At 34.8% G+C, this 21,691-nt stretch overlaps 1 protein-coding gene across 4 annotated transcripts in view; it reads right to left on the bottom strand.

Annotated features, from left to right (window-relative positions):
- The window catches only part of RIPOR2 (RHO family interacting cell polarization regulator 2), a 124,637-nt gene extending 106,988 nt beyond the window's left edge, over positions 1–17,649 (bottom strand). For 3 of the 4 annotated variants that reach the window (XM_012541599.3, XM_012541600.3, XM_012541602.3), the window contains exon 1: positions 17,269–17,647. In XM_012541599.3, the coding sequence (XP_012397053.1) occupies positions 17,269–17,329 (61 nt within the window). In that variant the 5' untranslated portion in view covers positions 17,330–17,647. Of the gene's footprint in view, positions 1–17,268 lie in introns of all 4 variants that reach the window. The other variant, XM_031946775.1, reaches the window with a different exon arrangement.
- Positions 17,650–21,691: the final 4,042 nt, after the last annotated feature.

Below are 21,691 nucleotides of genomic sequence, written 5' to 3'. Positions count from 1 at the left end.
GAGCAAAGCTGGATTAATCTCCTCTAATCTTATAACCAGAAGATGATCCATTTCCAGTATGGGAAATATCCCAGAGATACAGTCCTGGTCACTGACAGTTCCTGAGACTTCCTATAGTGTGTGTGTGTGTGTGTGTGTGTGTGTGTGTATGTGAGAGATGGTTGTATGGGGAGGGGGGAGAACATTGTACGTATATCTGTAGTATAATAATAAATAACATTTATATAATACTTTAAGACATTCAAAGCAATTGACATGTATTATGTTAGCCTCACAACTTTATAAGGTAGATACGGTTATTATACCCATTTTATAGGTGAGGAAACTGAGACTGGCAAAGATTAAGTGATTTGCTCAGGGTCACACAGCTATGTCTGATTCAGGATTTGAATTCAGATCTTCTTGGCTCCAACTCCAGAGCTTAATCCACTACATCAATCACCTAGTTGTCTAGCCCAATAAGCAACCGATCCTTAATAAATAATTTCAGATGAAACGTCAAAGTGATTGACATTTTCAAAGGTGTCATGGATTTAGCCAATAGAATTGCTGCTGGAATCAAATAAACTATTTTCACTTGGCTTATGAACTAAATATAAAGAGAAAGACATCTAAGATGGATATTTCTGATCAAAGAGATCTTCAATATTTTCTGTATTTTCCATCTAATATTATACAGAATGGGCTGTTCTTAGAGGACTTAGAGGAGCAGTGTTTCAATAGGCTCATCAGGAGGGTTGGACACTATATAATGCATTTTGGAAACTCAAGTAACTCATGAAGACACCAATAAAAAGTGAGTCACTTGAGGACAGTGACTGTATTATCTTTGTATCCCAGAGATGAATTTTGTTGTGGGATGAGTGGATACTTTCTACTAATGAATATTCTTTTCTTTTTCTAAGGAAATATTGTGATTTGTATCCATAAAAAGATTGTTAAATGGGAAGAAAGTACATTATCTCTTAAATAAAACAAAATCACAGATCTCTGAAGTGCCAAAGTTATTTGCAGTATCATTTTGTTTCCTTTTTCTTGACTAATCTACCTGTCAAATTTCTCCTCAGTATCCTGATTTGTTGCCTTTCTTCACTGGACTTTCTAAACCATCTCAGCATCTTTCAGGATCTAAGAATAAAACAGTATGGGAGATAGAAGGGGGACTCTTAGTACTAAAAATAGCACTCTACTTTTAAACTGAGGTGTGACTGAATCAGAAGGGTTAGAGAAGTAGGTCAGAGGGAGGAAACAATAAGGGAACTTTAGTTATAAGAGGCAAAATTATTTAAAGGCTATTGCCCAGAATTAAGTGTATGGACAGTCATTGACTCAATTAATAGATATATTGCTTAACTTAGATTTATGGAACAATCTCAGTGTTGGAAGGAACTTAATGGTCATCTAGTCTTACTTTATAGGATCATGGGTTTAGACATGGTTGAGACTTCAGTGATCAGCAGTTCAACTCCCCCATTTATATACATGAAGACAATTGGGAGCTAGAGAATGGAGTAATTTATCCAAGTTCACAGAATTAATAAAGTAAAGATTCAAACATAACTTCTAACCCTAGCTCATCAACTATATCCTCACTAAACCCCTAAATAGGAATTTCCTCTACAAAATCCCTGACAGGTATCTAGTCTCTATTTGAGCACTTTCATCATTCTATTCTTTCACACTTTCTATTTCTCAAGTCAGTTTTCAAAACTAGCTTATGTATAATTTAGGAACAGATATACTTTGATAGCTTATTATAATGGAGAAGTGAGTCTGAGTTCTCAAAGGCCATGCCAGTGGTGGACAAGAAGCAAATGCCTTGCATTTAAATACAATTATAGGTTGTACATGCTGGATGACTAAGGACCAGACTAGTTAATTTTGTAGAGGTTCATGAATTTGTTGCTTACTGCAATGCTCGAAGACTAAGGCTAAGAAGACTTAAGACTAAGGCACAGGCATTGGTGATTTTCTTTGATGTTCTGAAATATTATGAACATAAAAAATTTTTTCCTATTTGTGTTAAGAATGTTAGGAAGCTTCAACAGATTTGTTCTATAGTAAGGTACCTGAAATATGCTACCTTTTTAGGTAGAAGGGGTAGAAGGATGATGCTACTAATCCACTTTTAGCACATCAGGTATTTTGACACAGCAATTTGTCATTTTTGTCATATATACACACATATACATATATTCCATGTCCACATCTATGTATGTATCTATTTATATGCCTTTATATAGATAATACATTTATTTATTATTAGACCTGAGATTTCATTGGTATAAGGAGTTCCCAGTGAGAAACTTCAATCAATGCAACTCAACAACTCTTCATATAATTTATAGCCTTATAGAGTTGTATGGGAACACTGAAGTATAAATGCTACAAATATTCTCTCTCCCTCTAGATTATTTAAATAATATTGACATATTTCTTATGAAAATTCAGTAAGATTCAACTGAAAGATTAAGACTTGCCCAGGGTCATACAAGTCAAAAATTGAATTTGAACTTAGGATTTTCTGATATCAAGAACATCTCTATATCCATTATTCTATGTTGCCCAAGATCCATAGAGTGTATATGTATATGTGTACACACACACACACACACACACACACATATCTATGAACAAGAATTTAACATCTACTATGTGCTAAATATCATTCTAGGTGCCAGTGATACAAAGGAGACACACACACAAAAAAACCCCCAACAATTCTTTCCCTCAAGGAGTTGACAATTCATCAAAGAAAATAACGTGTGCACATATAAGGATATACAAAATACATACAAAATAAGTAAAATAAATAATAAACTGTAATGTAGTGGTTCTCAAACCTTGGTTATCAGTATCTTTATATTATTAAAAATGACTGAGGATCTGTCCAAAAAGTTTTTGTTTATGTAGATTATATTAACCATATTAGAAATAAAAACTAATTTTGAATTTTTAGATCCTCCAAAAGGATTTCAGAGATTCCCAGAATTCTTTGAACCACACTTGGAGAACCACTGCCGTAATGTCTTGAGTCTCTCTCGAGTCTGCTTATTTCAGTCTTCTCAGCCCTTATATACCTTAGTACAATTACATCACTACAGCACACTGAGCATGTGTCAATTGTAGAACCATTACATCATCATAAGTACTAAATATAGGTAAACTAGTGAATCATTATCTCATCAATCACACTGAGTGAGTAAACACCCTGTTGTAAGTATCCTCCTTTCAAGTATACTTTTCCAGAATTCCGCCCTTTACAATAGATGGTATAGTGGACAGAGGGATAGCTTTGAAGTCAGGAAGAAATGGACTTAAATACTCTCTCTAAAACCAGCAATATGATCAGAGATAGGTGGATTAAATTCCCAGTGACAACTAGATGATATAAAGGAGAATTGCTGATCTGCACTGGTGGGAAGGTAATGTTGAACCAGGAATTCCTTACACACATTAAATCACAAATTAGAATCATTCCCACCACTACCACTAGTAAATTTTAATATATAAGTGTATGTTATTTATTCATATGTGCATGCATGTGTATATGAACTCATATACACAATGAAATTTTATTATCACATGAGAAGAGGTTGGAGTTTTATCATTTGAAATTTTTATAAGTGGATAATGGACTTAATATCTCAAAAATGTTGCCATGTTCAGGTACATTTTTGTGTAGTTGAACATTTACATTTTCAGGTTGTATCTTTAAATCAAAAGCTCAGACTTTCTCAGATTTTCTTTCTCACAGAATTTTATACTGTAGTGACAGGCAGGCAGGTGATTGTGGTGTGCCAGCCAAAAGAAAACAAAGGAAATCGTTTTGAGGGATAGGAGGGAAAAAGAGAGAAGAACAGATAGAGTATCTCAAAAGTCTTAGTGCAGTAAGGTTTATTAATTTCAGGAATATAAATGCTACAAACATACCCACTAAAAGATCAGTTAAATAATATTGACATATTTCTTATGAAAATTCAACATAGTGAATATCTTGTGCTATGTATAATTCTACTTAAATTTGGCTCTTTGTAAAATCTTTTTTAAGCTGCTGCTCAGTGACTGAAAGCTTTGCATTTATAATCCTAGCCTTTTAAGATCATCCAAAGAATGAGGTTTTGATGCATACATGATAGTTTTGACATGGCTCCAAAAGAAAAAAAGTTTAATGGAGATAGTTGACCATAGATAGTTGATATAGATCAGTGGCCAAATAAGAGGACCTTCTCTACTGATCCAATGGTCTGAGAAAGTTTCATCCAGAAACTGTCCCACACGCAATGCATAGTAACAGGATATCTAGACTTATTAAAAATTAAAATTTTTAAAAACTTATACAAAAATTTGTAAAATTAAATTAAGTGCCAAAGACATTTAAATACAAAGTTTCAAATGATGTTTATAGCATTTATATTTCTTTCTGATGCTTAAAACTGCATTAAAACTTTTGACAGGAGTGCACTGGAGTCAGGTCATACTTGTTCCTGAGAACCAACTGTTAAAAGTTTCAGTGTGAGCATTTGTACTTTGGAAATTGGCAAATGCTACAAATCAGATGTATTATTTTATTGACTGTTTAGACTTAAGAAAGTGATGGAAAAATGTTGATAATTTAGATTAAACTTCAAAGGGATGGGGGCACAGTGGATAATGGAAGATTTGCATTCAAATCTAGCCTTAGACATTAACTGTATGATCCAGGGCAAGTCACTTAACCCCAAGTTCTTGGAGTACATGTCTCCCTCCTATCCCTAGTTTATTGTTAAACATTTTTGACATACTCCTGCTTTGGGGAAACCTCATATACAAGAAAGCATTCATAATTTTTGTCTGTCTCCAATATTTTTGGATAACAACAAGATAACATTATCACCCTAAAAGAAAACCATTAGAATGCATCTAGCTATTAGGAACCTAGATAGTGGAAAGAGTTAAAAGCAAGTGGAAATGAGTTAGGAATTGATATATTCTCTCTGCACCAAGTAATGGGGTTATTCTCAGTCCCCCAGCCTATCCTAACACATGGGTGACATTACACAGCAGCTGGGCCAACTAATGCATGACCCAGAGGGGCTAGCTATTCCCAGTACAGCATTTGAAGTGATTAGTCTCAGCAGTTCCATTCTAATCAGCTTGTGCCTTTGATTAAGCCAACTTTTCCTGGTTTATGACAACTGTCAGGAATTGGAGAAGCAGAGAATTAATTCCACTGGGTGGGGGGAGGGTCAGGACAGCTGAGCAAAGCACTGAGGGTTTAATTGTCAAGATGGCAAAACCAAAACTCTAAAGACTAGAAACTGGAAAAGAACAGTACCTTTTCTCTGGCTTTCCTATCCCCTTCCCAAATAAGTCTGAAAGCAATGTGGGGGTACATTCAGTTCGGAGAAATCCTTTATGTCCCTTTTCATGTTTCTGATTTGAAAATAGTTCTGTCAGTTCATGATTCTGTCAATAATTAGATCTGGTATGAGAGAAACAATCTGATCAGAGGAAAAAATTTTCTGAGGGAATTTCATATATATTCTCTTCCAAACATCTCCAAAAGAAAGACCAGGTGGGGCTTGGCCCTACAAATCAATGAGAGCCAGAGTGATTTGGCTTTAAGGCACAACTCTTAAGAAAGAAATCCAACCCCAAGATATCTAATTTACATTCCTTTTGGCGAAATATTCATAGGAAGGGAAAGGAAAAAAGAAAAGGAAATAAAGGAAGGAAAACTGTGTTATCAATCCTTACCATCCGAAACACTGAAGACACAGAGACAGAAGAAACCTGGAGTGAGTTGATATTTTAGCTTCATTTCTTAACAATTCTTTTGTATATATTTATCTAGAGAATAATATTGAAGAGATAAAATAGGCCCCAGGAGTGGTAATATGAAGTAAATTCAGGAGAGCAATAGATTATAAAAAGAATATTATATAAAAATAGTATAATAGATTCAGTTCATGACATAAAGAATTTGTCATTAGTATCTATCATAGGTTACACAGGAGTATTATTTATTATGTGAATTAATACACAGAGTTAGCAACTAAAGCAGTTTTAACAATTAACAATTAAGGGGAATACACCATGAGATGGGAGTATTCCATAATCCATAGAGGAGTTTACCAGAGAGAGAAAGACACCATGAAAAGAGATGCCCTGGTAGGCTAATTCTAAAAAGGGATTTTAACAAACATGGGCAGATATTTTATAGGGAAAATAAAACCTCTGGGGTTTGACATCATAACTTGGTTTTCGGATTAGATAAGTAAAGGTGGGGTTTTTAGAGATCCCAACCTGGAGTGGGTCTACTAAAAAGTCCTCTTGAACAAAAGATATACTTAAGATCAAAAGGCTCACTTAAAACTGAGATGATTTCATCTGTGCTCTTCTAGATTACCCCAAGGAGTATTATAACCCAGCAGTGCTTCAGGCTTTCTCTGCTAATGCCCACTTAGTTACCCAGGACCACATCAGTATATATCTATAATATTTTGTATATATCTACATTTGTATATGTTACTATCTCCATTAGAAGGTAAGCTGCTTGATTGATGGTAGGGAATATTTATCCAGTTTCTTTGTCTAATGGGGGGACTGACCACTGAGGTATGTACAGTATTTTCTGCCTGCTGCTAATCTACTTGGAAGTTAGTGAAACAACTTCTGAAAATGCATAATGGAAAACTCGTTTCCCTTTCCAGAGGGAAGTATTTCAGTTCAGAGCCTTTGTGCTACCTTCTGACTGCTTCTAGTGTGGTTACCCTTTTAATTGGGTACTGAGTCAGAACTGGATGGTTCATATGAAAGATAAGAATGGAAGAACTCGGAGGAAATGGGAAAGTGTAGTATAAACTGATGCAGAAAGAAGTAAGCAGTCAGGAAAAGGATAGGAAGGGAAATGGAATAAGCATTTGTAGAGTGTCTACCATGTCCCAGACACTATGCTAAAATTTTTTTTTTTACAAATATAATCTTTTATCTTGTTAGGTAAGTAATACTTTTATCCCCATTTTGTAGTTGGAGAAACTGAGGCAAACAGAAGGTAGGGTCATATAGCTAGGAAATGTTTGAAGCTACATTTGAACTCAAGTCTTCTTGACCCAGATCCAGCACTCTGCACTATGATACCACCTGGCTGTTTATCTCTACCCAGAGAGCAATAATATAAATAAAAAGATCATTTAAGTAGAACCAAAGGCTCTGTAATGGAAATAACCAATCTTGGCCTAGAGAAGAGATGAGGATGTACATTTCTCATCTTCCCTTGGAGAGATTAGGGACATTATTGAAAAACTGTCAGATAATACCTACAGGTTGCTTGGTTGTATTTCTTTATCACAAAGTGATTTCCATCCCCACCATAGAGTGAGACTAGGGTTCAGTTTATCTGAAAATGAAGGTGATATAAAAACAAAAACATCCATACTGAATTTTTTGTTGTTGTTGTTGAGAGACTGCATAACCTCCAAGACTCTTTATAGCTCTAAATCTATAATTTGTTTTTGTGATCATTGCTATTGTTGTTGATACTGTTACTATTGTTATTTTGTTAAATTCCCTTTTCTTAACCACAGGAAGAGGTTCTTCCTCTAAACAGGAGAAGTTTGTGCTGATGAAACTGAAAATGGTATGTTTGCAACATGACATTCATCACTAGGAGGTGTATTTGTCTCATCTCCTTGTCCTCTTCCACCCAATCAGATAGTTATTTAGCTATTGTACAGTGTAGTTACTTTGCCTCTTACACAAAACATTGTCATTATGAAATGAAACAGAAATTTGAATCCTCATGGAACAAATCATAGAATTAACATTAATTCAATTTATTAGGCATTTATAAAGAACATACTACGAGGTAGTCACTGAGTAAACTCAAAACTGATACTGTTCTTGTCCTCAAAGAACTTATATTCTATTAGAGAGGGCATCCTAGAATTTTGGAATATCAACTTCAGAATGAACCTCGGAAGATATCTAGTCCAACCTATATTAAATAAGGATCTTGGCTACACCATCCCAATAATTGGCCATCTATTCTTTATTTAGAAATCTCTAGTTGGAGTAATTCACTATTTCCCAGGTAACCAACCAGATTACTGCCAAATCTCTATCTCATTATTGTCCAGACAAATGGGCTTTTTTCCTTGATGCCATATTTCAGTTTTTCAGCTTTGTGTTCAATATATCTCTAATACAGTCTGAATTCCCGGTATCCTTTAATCTTCCCTCCTACCTCCAGTCATTCAACTTTAATTTGTTTTTTAGTCTGTTCTTTTCCATATTGCATTCAGGGACTGTCACAGTCAGTTTGGTTTAATGAACATCTTTTTTCTCTTTCATATCTCACTCAGGAACACTTTGAGGCAAAAAAACCAAACAAATAACTTGCTCTAGTTTAGCTAATTATAAATGCTTTGGCAAATTGTGTTATCCCAAAATAACCAAGATGCTCAACAAGTTGACGTTTGCTGGGCAGGCTAACATGAAATGTTATGCATATTTAGTAGGGTAGATCAGAGGTCTTAAAAAAAAAAAGGTTTGTTTAATAAGTTCAACATTTTCCTCACTGTACCAGTGTTTGTGTGTATGTGTGTGTGTGTGTGTGTGTGTGTGTGTGTGTGTGTGTGAAATCTACAAGTTACCAAAATAAGTTATTAGGTTATTTTCATTTTTTTCCTAGTGAATAAAATAGTAAAAGGTTTCATAATTCAATTTATAATTGAATCCTACAGAATAAAATATGCTAAATGAAATATGCTTTTAATTATTATTCATGTAGCATTCAGCGTCCACAGGCTATAAAAGTATGAGAATTCCAAAGTCTTTTTAATACACAAGCAATATTTAACTTCCTGTTCTTTCTAAATAGTAACTCTGAGGTTACCAAAGGCCTAAGTGACATAGAGCTCATCATAAATCAATGGAGTGAACAGACTGGGCAGCATTGATGTCATCTACTATTTTAGTTCATGCCCCTTAAATGACACACTCCCTTTGGCACTAATTGAAACTTCCTAGAGATCTCTGGGTAGCTAAGAAGAGGATGCCTTCTGATAATCTAAGACAGTGGTCAAAAGGGCATGAATAATTCTGTCAAATTTTATATATGTTCCAATCCTATGCAATGGACTTATTGAGAAAATGACATTTAACCAAGATTCATGTTCAGAAGTCAAGTTATTTGCAACATTTTCATATAATTAATATATTATATTTATTCTTTTGAAATTGCCAGTTCACATCCTTTGACTACTTCTTAGTGTTTTTCATATTTGCTACATGCAAACTATTTTATAAAATAGAATCTTCAGCTTGGCAAATGCAAAAGAAGGAACTGTCTTTTTTGTAGCCTTCCAATGCTTTTCCTATTTCAAGCCCATCACCTGAGAAATATAAGCTGTCACTGAACAAAAAGCTAAGAATCTTTTTTTCATTCCTTACTATAATGTTTTCAACATTTATGTGGACAAGTCCTAGATTTCATTTGTTAACATTTATTAAATACTTGCTATATGCCTTACTGTTTTGTTTTATTATTTGTTTTATATGACTTCCTTACCCTTTACATTTGTTCACTTTTTTAAAGTTTGGGGTGCTTTCTTTAAGTAGAGGTATTTTAACTTTGCAAAATCACAGTTGACTACTCCACTCAAGAGTTTCATGTTTCAATGAAAATCACAGGTTTAATCCCCAGAGATTGGAGCATGGTTCAACAGATCACATTATATGATTGTAATTTGATATTGGAGCAATATAAGAAAAGAGCATGAACTGAGAAAAATTTCTGGGATTGCCATAATAATGTCAAGGAAAATGACAGTGAAAAGCTTCAGAATTCTGATGAGTAGAGTGGCCATCATGACTTTGGAGAGCTAATGGTGAAGCATACCCCCCCCCCCCTTCATCTTGGCAGAGGCATGATGGATTCTAAATGAAGAAAAGAGAGATATACTGAAATTTGGTCAATATGTTAATTTGTTTGCTTGTAAAGCAAAGGTTTTATTAATTGGAATGGGGAAAGGGGAATCATTGGGAAATGACAGTAATGTACAAAAGAAAAAGAAAGAAAGGAATTAATAAAGTATTAAAAAATTATGTGGACACTTACTTAGCCTTTTATAGTTATGTACTTTGTGTGTCAAGTTGGGAATAGTATAGAAAGGACTGTGAAAAGCACAAATACATTCTTGGAGCTGTGAACTGCTCCGACCATTCTAGGGAAAAATTTGAAATTAATTAAGAAACTGATTAACCTGTTTCATTTCTTTTGACCAAGAGATTCCAGTTAAGCATATACTATGGGTCAGTGGAAATAGACTAGTTTTGAATTCTAAAGACTTGACTTTGAATATTAGATCTGCTATTTACTGTATGAACTTGAGCAAATCATCATATCATTCAGCATTTTATTTTTCTATTTAGCAAAGTGAAGAGAATGAACAAAATGGTATCCTTTCTAGTTCTAGAATTTTGATCCTATGACAAACAATCAATAAACAGTCATGCCGGATGCTGTATTGGGGATATAGAGGAAGGCAAAAAAGGCAGTCACTGCTCTAGTGGAGGAGACAATATGCAAAAAGCTATATATACAGAAGCTCCATACAGGATAAATTAAAAATAATCAACAAAGGGAGGGCACTTAAGGTAGAAGATTATGAATCAAGAAAAATTTCCTATAAAAGTGGGATTTCCCAAGGAGTTCAAAGATACAATATCCAATACACAGTAAAATATTGACAGTAGCACTTTTAGTTGTAGCAAAGAATCAAAAACAAAGCAGATGCTCATCAGTTGGAGAATGGTTAAGCAAATTCTGGATATACACGTGATAGAATATCATAAGAAATGATAATTATAAAAAAAGTGAAGCATGGAAAAATGAAACAATGTAAAGGTTAAAATCATGTATTTATTCAAACAATTAATTAATGAGTAAGCCAATTTTACTCCACTGATGCTTTTTTCTTTTTTCATTTTTGTTTTTATCAGTGATGACTCTGCTGAAGTGATATTGGGAAATGAAGGATAAGTAAAAATAAAGATAATTAAGTTAATTTTAAGAAGTATGTTTTGTAACCCAAAATGAGATACTAAGTTATTACTTAATTATATGAGCTTGGAATGAAGAAATTGTGTCTTATTGTTCTTTGTATACCCCAGGGCTTAAAATAATGCTGGTGGATCTTGCTATTTGTTGAAATGAATCAGTCATTTGCTATGTCAAGCTCTTTCTCAGTGGCTACCCAGTGTAGCAGAGAAGACTCAATGAGCTGGCTAGGTAGAAAAGGGGCAAAAGTTCTACTGCCTCTTCCTATTTCTTATTTAAGCATTGTGCAAGTCACTTACCCCTTGGAACTCTACTTCCCTTTTCTATGGAATGGAGGGAAATGATAACACTACAATGACTTGAGAAATAGATAAAGACATTTTTATTTTTAAGTAAGTGGAGTATCTTGCTACTATTAATTTGTTGAACTGGTTTTATTCCTCTTTTTAAAAAATTGTTTGTTATAAAAGATGCCTCTATGGGATGGGGAGCAGAAAGGTAAACATTGATAAATGTATTTGATGTAAAAATAGATGATCTCATAAAAAGATTTTTAAAACAGTAAGTTGATGCTATCTATTAAAGGGGCTTTTTCTTTTGTACTCTGGAACCATATTGGCTATGACCAGTTCTCTCTTTCTTTCCTTTTCTGCTCTGAAATGAAACAAGCTTTCCTGAGAAGTGGTCAAATAGAGGAAATCTTTCACACCCCAATGCTGGGTGCTAGTTTTTGGTCCCATTCCAGGGCTAGAACAGGAACTTTCTCTTTACCTTGGTGACTTTCTAAAAGTTATATTGTAAAGGCTCATGGTAAGCGAACTGGCTATTTTGGGTATCCAGAGAATAAAAGAGGCTGAGAAATACTCTGCATCCTTAATTACCTAATGATAGTGTTTTATGATTCTATTTTTGTGTAGCACTGAAGCTAGGACAGAATGAGTATTTGACAGTGTCTAAGGAAAAAAGCAAGTCCTATTTTATAGGTGCCAACAAGGTAATAAATAGTGACTGATCCCCACCTGGCAAATGGCTTCTTTAATCTACATGAATCTGGCTCTAATGAGCCTTGCTTTATTCTTGATGATTGGCCAAAGGCCACTCCTATGTGGAGTTATCTTTCTTTTTCCAATCATCTTTATGACCAAAATGGTGACTTATTATTATTACCCATACAAATAACTTGCATGCATCAGACTGGCTAGCAAAACCACACAGTGACAGAGAAGATGAAAGACCTTTAATTTGATAAGTTGGAAGCAACAATAGAAAAGGAGTCTCTGATTCTAATTATTGTGTTTTTCAAAATGCTGATTATCAAATCAATCGCTGAACCAAAAAATAAACTTAACTACCTGAGAGAAAATGTTTTCTAGGTGACATGTAGACAGCTGGTGTTGTTTGGGAATTAAAGCCAGGCTCTGTTTGTGTCTATGTAAATTCAGTCATTTGAGGTGGCTCATTTTTGCTCTTTTTATTTTTGATAGCTCTGTCAACCTCACTTTGGAAGTGTGAACAGATTTAGACCAATGTTTCATGGTTCTATGAAGCTTAAAACCCAAACCACAGAAAAACATCAAATGCGAAAAACAAAATCTACAAAAGACAGTTAAAGAAATTTATTTAAGGGCATCTCATCCCTTCCCCCAACCACCCTCATTCTATTTTTCATTTTCAGATCTTTTGGTACCTATTCGGGTTTGTAATTGCATTAAGTCAAATGAGTTTAACTTTATGTTCCTGTGTTGGGAAAAGATCCTTTTAAAATGTATATAACAGGAAAACACTGTTGCCCTGGTAACAAGATCTTGGGCAATCCCTTTCTTTGTGGGGAAGTACCTCATGCTACCATAAGCTGTCTATTTCTCTAGGCATTTTTAATCAGATGAAGCAAGGATGGGAATTAGAGCTAAGCATTAATTCTAGTATGCAGGTATGCTTCACTTCATCCAGCAAATTTTAAGACCATGAATCTAGAGATGGAAAGAATGTTGCCTAAGAAGGAAGGAAGGGAAAAAAAAGAAGCACTTATTGAGCACCTACTATATTCCAAGTTCTTTACAAATACTATTTCATTGGATCCTCACAACTTTGGGAGTAGGTTCTATTATTGATGGGGTGAAAGGACTCCAGCAAAAGTATCCCAGGATCTGAGTGAGCCTCAATGACAAGCAAGATGATCCAGTAGAGTCTTATGCAGACACAGATATTCAGCACTGACGCCAACAGTTATCTCATATTGGTCTGATCTCTCACAGTCAGACACACTGTAACTCAACTATCATTTTGGTCCTCTTTGAGGAAGAAGGACACTGAGAACAAAGGACAACAACCAACCTCATATAATCTGGAGGTTATGGGAGATGTCAACTCCTAAAACTATCTTGGATAAACAGGATAATCTAGACCATTTAGTAGATTTATTAAGGCACCCAATTACCATAGTTAGCATACTTTGTAGGGTCCTTTCTCATAAAAGGCTCCTCCTTCCCCTTGTTAAGTGTGAATTTATTAGGAACTTTTCCTGCTAGCTTTGCACCTTGACCTGAAGATGGTTTGTGATTTCATTCTGGACAACTCCCCACCTTCATGACTTCTTGGACCTTATCATGACTTTTTGGACCTTATCATTATTATCCTGATTTTACAATTTACTGAAACATACAAGAGGTTAAGTTACCCAGGATGACACAGCTGGTATGGGATTCCATATTTGAACTCAGATCTTGTACTCCAATACATGAAAGTAAGGATAAATGAGTTCTTCATAAATTTATTGTACATTTTATGTTTGATATTTTAGGAATATATTTCTCAAAATACATTCCCAAAATATATTTCCTAAAATACATTCCATATAGTCTATAAGTTTCAACTTTTTCACCAGAAAATTTTTTCCTGCAAGCCACCAGATTTTCATATATTTTTTTAAGTGAACAGAGTTAATTTTATACTGCCTTGCCCATATGTGAAACATTTAGATAATGCCTTTTAATATCTTCCATTTAAAGTTTTGTGTTCTCAGGAAATGTTCTGTCTGCTGTTATTCTCTTGAATATTTATAAAAGAAAATAAACACAAGTTCAGAATTTAAAAAAAAAAAATATAATTCTTCTAGGTCATTAGTCCAACTCCTGCATTTTACCAAAGATCAAACTGAAGCCTTAAGGTCATCTAAAGTAATTTGTGACTCTAAGGTCACCCTAAGAGAAGTGGACATATTTGAGAAATTTAAATTAAATCTTTCAATTTAAAAGAAATTCTTTTAAATGTGTATGATTTGAAATTTTATGTCTATATATGTTGACTATATAGCAGAGCATACTTAACTAAATTATCTATTTTCACATAAACTGACAAACCCAGCAATCCATTAAAATTTACTTGAAATTTGGTTTGTAACTTGCAGAGGCAAATCTTACAAATAAGATAAGGCACCAGAAAGTTCTTTGAAGTGCATAAAGTGCTAGCTAAAGAAGCAGAGGTTGAAGAACCCCAAGGCATGGGTTTTCAATTCATTTGCCCAGCCCAGCCTCACCCTAATCTTCGTCAGGGGTGGAGCCACTTTTAACTAAATTGAGAAGCCAAAAGTAAAACTGTCTACCGGTGGTGAACCCTTTAGCTTAGTAGATGAATAAGGATTTGTCAGTTTGGGGAAAGAAAAGGTAGGCTGGCTATTTGGAAATATCTGGAGGAGCTCCCAAGAAAAACTTTCAGAGAGGTAAGTTTTAGTCATTTTCAAGCTATTCTAGCTAGGTTTAATCCCAAATTAAAAAAAACAAAAAACAAAAAAACAAAAACACAGACCACTTTCACTAGCAACAACAACAACAATAAGAATAACAAACCAACAATTAACCTATAAGGGAATATTAAAAAAATTAGGATAAACAGCTTTAGGAATGAGAGTGAAAACTCAGTTTAAAACGCTAACCTGATTGGAGAGTTTCAATGAAATCTGTGAAAACTAGTGTGAAGTGATGAAAAGTGAATAAGTATTTGTAAACATTGTCAAAAAAACAAAACAAAACCATTTTCAAAGCCTTAAGAATTCTAAGCAAGAATTCCAGAAGACAGAGAAGGAAGCATGGCAGAGAACTGTTAGATTTGGGGAGCAGATTGAGACACATTTTTTTTTTTTTTTTTTTTTTTTTTGGACAAGACCAATAAGGGGGATTTGTTTTCCTTGACTATACACATTTGTTACATGGCTGGTTTCACACACCCTTTCATGCGCTCCAACACTCCTTTGTCTCCCTCCTCAACATGATGGTAGCATGAGAGGGAGAGAAAATCTTGTTCATATACTCACAGACCAAAAGATTTCCCTATCAATATAAAAGAATAGAATCAGATGTCAGGCTGCAATAAATTAGCTCTAAATATTTTCTGGACTGAATGATTTTTAAAAGTACCATATATGGAATTACATCTGATTTCGTACATGAAGAGATATTCAGAAAGAATCCAAATGTAGGTTACCATTTTACTGGGATAGTTTCAAAATCTATGAATTCTTGTTTCATCCATAGCAGGCATTTAATGTTGAACTGAATTTAAATGTACATTTTTGTTCACTTCTATGGTTACCAGTTCAACAAACAAACCAGATTAGTTATGAGAGCATCTTTTATTTAGTAGCAGCCCCACTCAGTCACTTTGCATTTTATAGAGGATAGTCATCTCTGAAGTATCAAGAAATCAAAACTTTTCACATATATCCACAGATGCATATATTCAAAAATGCAATTAAATGAGCATCTATGACTCATAAAGGAAAATAAGAGAATTAAATGTAAATTACCACTGTAGATGTCATAGGAATATTGTTATTTATAAAATATTTTCAGTTCTCTAACAGTCTTTGAGTTTGAAGAGTACAACAGCAAATGCAAAATGTAAATGAATTTCTATCAAAAATTAGAGTTAAGTCCCCAAAAGAAAAGAACCCTCTATATTCAGGTCCCTTAGAGCCTCATTGGTTCAGAGTCACACTGCCAACTTGTGGGTAGAGTTAGGGGAAGTGATCATGAGTTGGCATTTAACCATAAACTGTCACATCAACCTCTTGGTTCTTTAAATATGCTTTCAACAATTAGATAAGAAAACATCTCTATCTGCATTATATCCTATATAACTTCCATTTGTTTTTTGGGTGTGGATTTTTTTTTTTTTTTGAGCTGTGGGTGGGCAAGTGGTTGTGAGGTGAAAAATACTAGTGATTTCACTGGTATAGGACATTGCACTCACTGCCAAGTATCTTCCAGAGTTAGACAGCTAAGCTGCACAGTAACTAGAATGTTGGGCCTAGAATGAAAAAGATCCAAATTTGAATCCTGACTCAGAACACTTAATATGTGTTTCCTCATCTGTAAAATGGGGATAATAATATCACCTATATCAAGGACCATTGCAAGAAGCACATGAAAAACCATGTAAAGTGCATTGTGAATCTTAAAGCACCATGTAAATGCTAACTATTATTATCATTACCTTTAGAGAGAACATGTACCTAAAGAACATCTAGATTAAGTGACTTGTCCAGTATATGAGAGTACATCTAGAACCCAGGTTTTTCAAATTTTGAAGACTGATCACTGTTGTCTCTCTATAACATAACTTCTAAGTGTTAGCCATTACTGTTTATAATGTTGTGGTGAAACTTATGAGTATTTAGATTGGAAAAGAAAAGTAAGAGAATAAAATTTAAATAATGACTATAGTTGCCATAATTATGTAGTTTACCAAAAAGCTTAAGGATGTTCTGAAAAGAACACTATGTCTCCTCTGTTACCCTGGTGCATTCCTTCAGTAAATATTGAGCACCTATTATGAATAGGCTGCTAAGTCTGTCCCTGACTAGGAGATAAATGAAGAAAAAAGTAAAATCAAGGGGAAGATAAAAAATTAGTGCTGTTAGTCAACAAAGATATTTTCTGGCAAATTATTTTAAATTTTGTTTTCTAAATATCTTGGCACTTGCTATTCAGCTCCTGAGTAGATGTCCCTATCCATATCATTCATTAGAAATACCCACTTTCCATCAATTCTAATTTCTAATAAATTTAGCAAGGCCTTTCCCTTATTTATATATTACTACTGCTGGTAGATTGCTCAGCTTGGCAACAGCTTTCCCCTCCATATCAAAATATAGGAAAGAGCCAGTCAAGACATATTTCTTAAGTGTGCTCATAAATATGAGGAAAAACTTCTGAGCATCTCTTTACCTTCACTGAAAATGTCATCATCTTCATCCTCCACACTTTGATCTTCTTCTCTGTATTGCATCTTGAAGAGTAAGTTACCTGGAGGTCACAGCCCCAAGGATGAATACTGCCCCACAAATTGCAGGACCTGAAAAGACTTATTTCCTTTCCCTAAATGTTCTAAATGCTTTGGCAAGGGCTTCTTCCGCTTCCGGGATCTCCTCTTAAGAAATCAGTTTCATCAGCGAGAAAAGGCTTCCCAATCCTTTTGAAGAATGCATTCAAGGTGGGGGCACTTCTCTGGAGAAAGAAGAGCTCTTGGGAGATGAGAATTGCAGATCTGAAAGAATCAGCCAGCTAACAGCATTCTTGGACTGAAAGCTGTGAATTTTGCTTCAGAATCACAAAGCAGATGCTTTTTGAAAGAGGAAGAGGTTTTTGCATGTGAATGGGTGGTAGTGAAAGAGGGAAGAAGTCCACATTGTTTGTATCTTTCTCTGGTTTCACCCAAGTGACAGGTTGGCTAGAAGTAAAGCCACAATGTTCCATCAATGTCATGCCTCTAGGCTGGGATGTCATTTCTTTTCCTTTTATTTTTTTCCCATTCAAATTTATGATCTTTACACAGTTAGCACATAATTAGCACATAAATAGACTCCTCTTGGTATGATTAAATACTAAGGTCAATTTTAGTCCAACTTCAACTCTAAGATACCACTACACACCTGTCAGATTGGCTAAGATGACAGGAAAAAATAATGATGATTGTTGGAGGGGATGTGGGAAAACTGGGACATTGATTCATTGTTGGTGGAGTTGTGAACGAATCCAACCATTTTGAGAGTAGTTTGGAACTATGCTCAAAAGTTATCAAACTGTGCATACCCTTTGATCCAGCAGTGTTACTACTGGGATTATATCCCAAAGAGATTATAAAGAAGGGAAAGGGACCTGTATGTGCACGAATGTTTGTGGCAGCCCTTTTTGTAGTGGCTAGAAACTGGAAACTGAATGGATGTCCATCAGTTGGAGAATGGCTGAATAAATTGTGGTATATGAAAATTATGGAATATTACTGTTCTGTAAGAAATGACCAACAGGATGATTTCAGAAAGGCCTGGAGAGACTTACACGAACTGATGCTAAGTGAAATGAGCAGGACCAGGAGATCATTATATACTTCAACAACAATACTAGATGATGACTAGTCCTGATGGATCAGGCCATCCTCAGCAACAAGATCAACCAAATCATTTCTAATGGAGCAGTAATGAACTGAACTAACTATACCCAGAAAAGAACTCTGGGAGATGACTAAAAACCATTACATTGAATTCCCAGTCCCTATATTTATGCACACCTGCATCTTTGATTTCCTTCACAAGCTAATTGTACAATAATTCAGAGTCTGATTCTTTTGTACAGCAAAATAATGTTTTGGTCATGTATACTTATTGTGTATCTAAGTTATATTTTAATATATTTAACATCTACTGGTCATCCTGCCATTTAGGGAGGTGGGGGTAAGAGGTGAAAAATTGGAACAAGAGGTTTGGCAATTGTTAATGCTGTAAAGTTACCCATGTATATATCCTGTAAATTAAAGGCTATTAAATAAAAAAAAAAAAAAAAAAAAAAATTTTAGTCCAACTTAATCAGGTTCTTACCAGGTTCAATGCCAACCACCTCTTCAAGAGCCCAGTTTCTTACACTAGTTTAAGACACCATATGAAGTCTCAAAACTGAATGTAAGGATCACAAAAAATGATTTATTATCAGCAAATATTTGAAAATACCTATTTTATAGACTTATATGTCCAAGATCACATAAAAATTTCTCAGATGAAAAGGGGCAATGAGTGGGAAAAGTTTAAAAAACCCTGGGATAGGGGAAATTGGACAAAATGGAGGTTCAGCAAAGATCAGAGCCAGCCAAAGGAGGGAGTTCACATCTATCATTCATATGTTTAAATTGCATAATTCTGCACTGAATCAATCACTGGTGCCATTTCACATTATCTGAGTGCTCAAAGTCAGCTTAAATTCTGTATATCTGCCTGAGATCCCTTCCTATAACGGCTTTCTTGGGAGCTCTCTATTATATTCCATATAACTTCCAGCACAGCAGTATGCCCAGACTGTGAAAACTCCAAAGGTGTGGAAGAACATGGTTCTTTCTTTCCAGGGAGATCTTTCATTTACTTGTAATTGGCAAACAGTCTCTTCATGATTCCTAGGAGTGCAGAGTAATTTCCTCTCTTCTACAGATTCTTAACTCCAATGAGCAAGTTCCTAGAGCCAATAATTTGTCTTGAATGAGAGCTTTCTCCCACCACAGAGGAAAAAAATCAAAAATCCCAGACTGAGCTGAAAGGGAGAGCAGTGTTATTCCAATCATTTTTCACTTGAGGAAACTGAAATAGTCATTGAGTCAACAAGCATTTATTAAATACTTACTATATGCCAGGTACCATGCTAAGGGCTGGTGATACAGAGAAAGGCAAAAATCTATTCCTGCTCTTAAGGAGTTCATATTCTAATGGAGGTCTCCATAGAAACATATATATCAACTGTATATATAGCATAAATGAGAGAATTTCATAGGGAAGGCACTAGCAGTGAGGTGGCTCCTCAGGAAAAATCATTTGTAGAAGGTAGGATTTGAATTGAGTCTTGAAAGAAGTCAGTAGCAAGAGACAGGAAAGGAAATATTCCAGGAGTAGGGCACAGAGAAAAGGTGATTTAGATGCCCAGAGAGATTAATTATCTAACCAAGATTACATAGAAATCCAGAAATAGGGAGGGGAAATTGAATTTATCCATTATGTGTATGGTCTTGGTCAGTGGTTCTCAAACATTTGTTTTCAGTATCTTTATCCTATTAAAAATTATTGAGGATATCTCCAAAGCGTTTTTGTTTATCTGGATTATATTTATAGACATTTACCATATTGGAAATAAAAACTATTTTTGAATTTGTAGACCCTCTAAAAGGGTTTCAGAGATCCCCAGGATTCTCTAGACCATATTTTGAGAACCACTGCTCTTGGTAGTAGTGAAGCAGAAGAGATTGAGAAATCATCATTCTAAAATCACTCTATAATCAATCAGTCAATAAACAAGTTAATAAAAAAGTCAAGTTACTAAGTACAATGTACTTAATAAATACAAGATGGCTTCTGCTTTCAAGAGCATGCAAATTGAGTTGGCAAGAGTGGCTTGTCAGCTAGGAGGAAAAGGGAGCACAGGGTAACAACAAAGCATTTCATATATAATAGTAGATAGTGTAATATGAGCCAGCAGTGTGATTTGACAGCCAAGAAAACAGAGGACATTTTAATCTGTATAAAGAGTTATAATCTCCTTTTAAGAAGGGTGGGGTAGGGTGATAGCCCTGCCTTCCTCTGCCCTGGTCAGAGCATATCTGGAGCATTGAAATCAATTTTGGGCATCACACTCAATGAAGGACATTGGTGGCCATCTTCAAGAACACAACCAGAAGGAAATGTTCCTCAACCAGGGTAGTAAAGGGCATCATGTTTATGACATGTGTGATTTGGTTGGAGGATTCGGAGACATTTAACCTGAAGAGAGGACATGATAGATTGTCTTAAATCTTCTAAGGGCTGTTATGTGGATGAATTAATTGATTTTTTCTCCTGAGCAATAGGTAGAAGTGCCAAGAGGCAAATTTAGGCTCTTTGAATCCTGTTTATAAATATATTCTATCAGTCCCTGAAAAGGGACATCTGTGTCAGAGATAATCTAATTGAATGAAATCAATTTTCATATCTTATATATGGGAAGTCCAAAAGAAGAGAAAATATCCAAAGACATTTTTTTAAAATATAAAATGGTGGCATTAGTAACTACCAACCTATATCTACTTATCTTCCAAAAACTTTATGAAGATGTACATCTTTGGTGGTTCTCTATAATCTGTCCAGTAAAGCTGAATGATACAGGTTTCAGAAACTAGTTGTGTGACGCTAAATAAGTCATTGAACCCTATTTGCCTCAGTGAGTTCATTTGTTAAATGAGCTAAAGAAGAAAATGGCAAACACTCCAGTGTCTTTGTCAAGAAAACTCCAAATGGAACCATGAAAAATTGGATATGACTAAAAATGACTAAACAACAACAAAACCTTAAACTCTTCTGTCTTGAATCCAGGGTCCTCTACCTTGTCTAATATTATTTTGTTCATGTACTCTGTGCTGGGAGCAAATTGACCTATATTCCATACTGGAAACTTCTCTAAACTTTTATTTTCCCTGTACCCTTTGTTCATGTAATTCTCTATGCCTGAAGTCTTTCTTCAAATGGCCTTTAAAAGGCACTTCTCTAGAGTGCTTTCCCTGAAATACTTTCACATTGACTTTCTACCTCAGGCCTTTTAAAGAATTTTGTCTGTAATATTTAATACATAATATACTCTGTATTGA

The sequence above is a fragment of the Sarcophilus harrisii genome, chromosome 1 (genome assembly GCF_902635505.1).
Source record: "Sarcophilus harrisii chromosome 1, mSarHar1.11, whole genome shotgun sequence".
NCBI classification, from domain to species: Eukaryota; Metazoa; Chordata; class Mammalia; order Dasyuromorphia; family Dasyuridae; genus Sarcophilus; species Sarcophilus harrisii.
The sequence above is the reverse complement of the archived record's forward strand: the minus strand, read 5'-3'. Positions and strand labels throughout refer to the sequence as shown.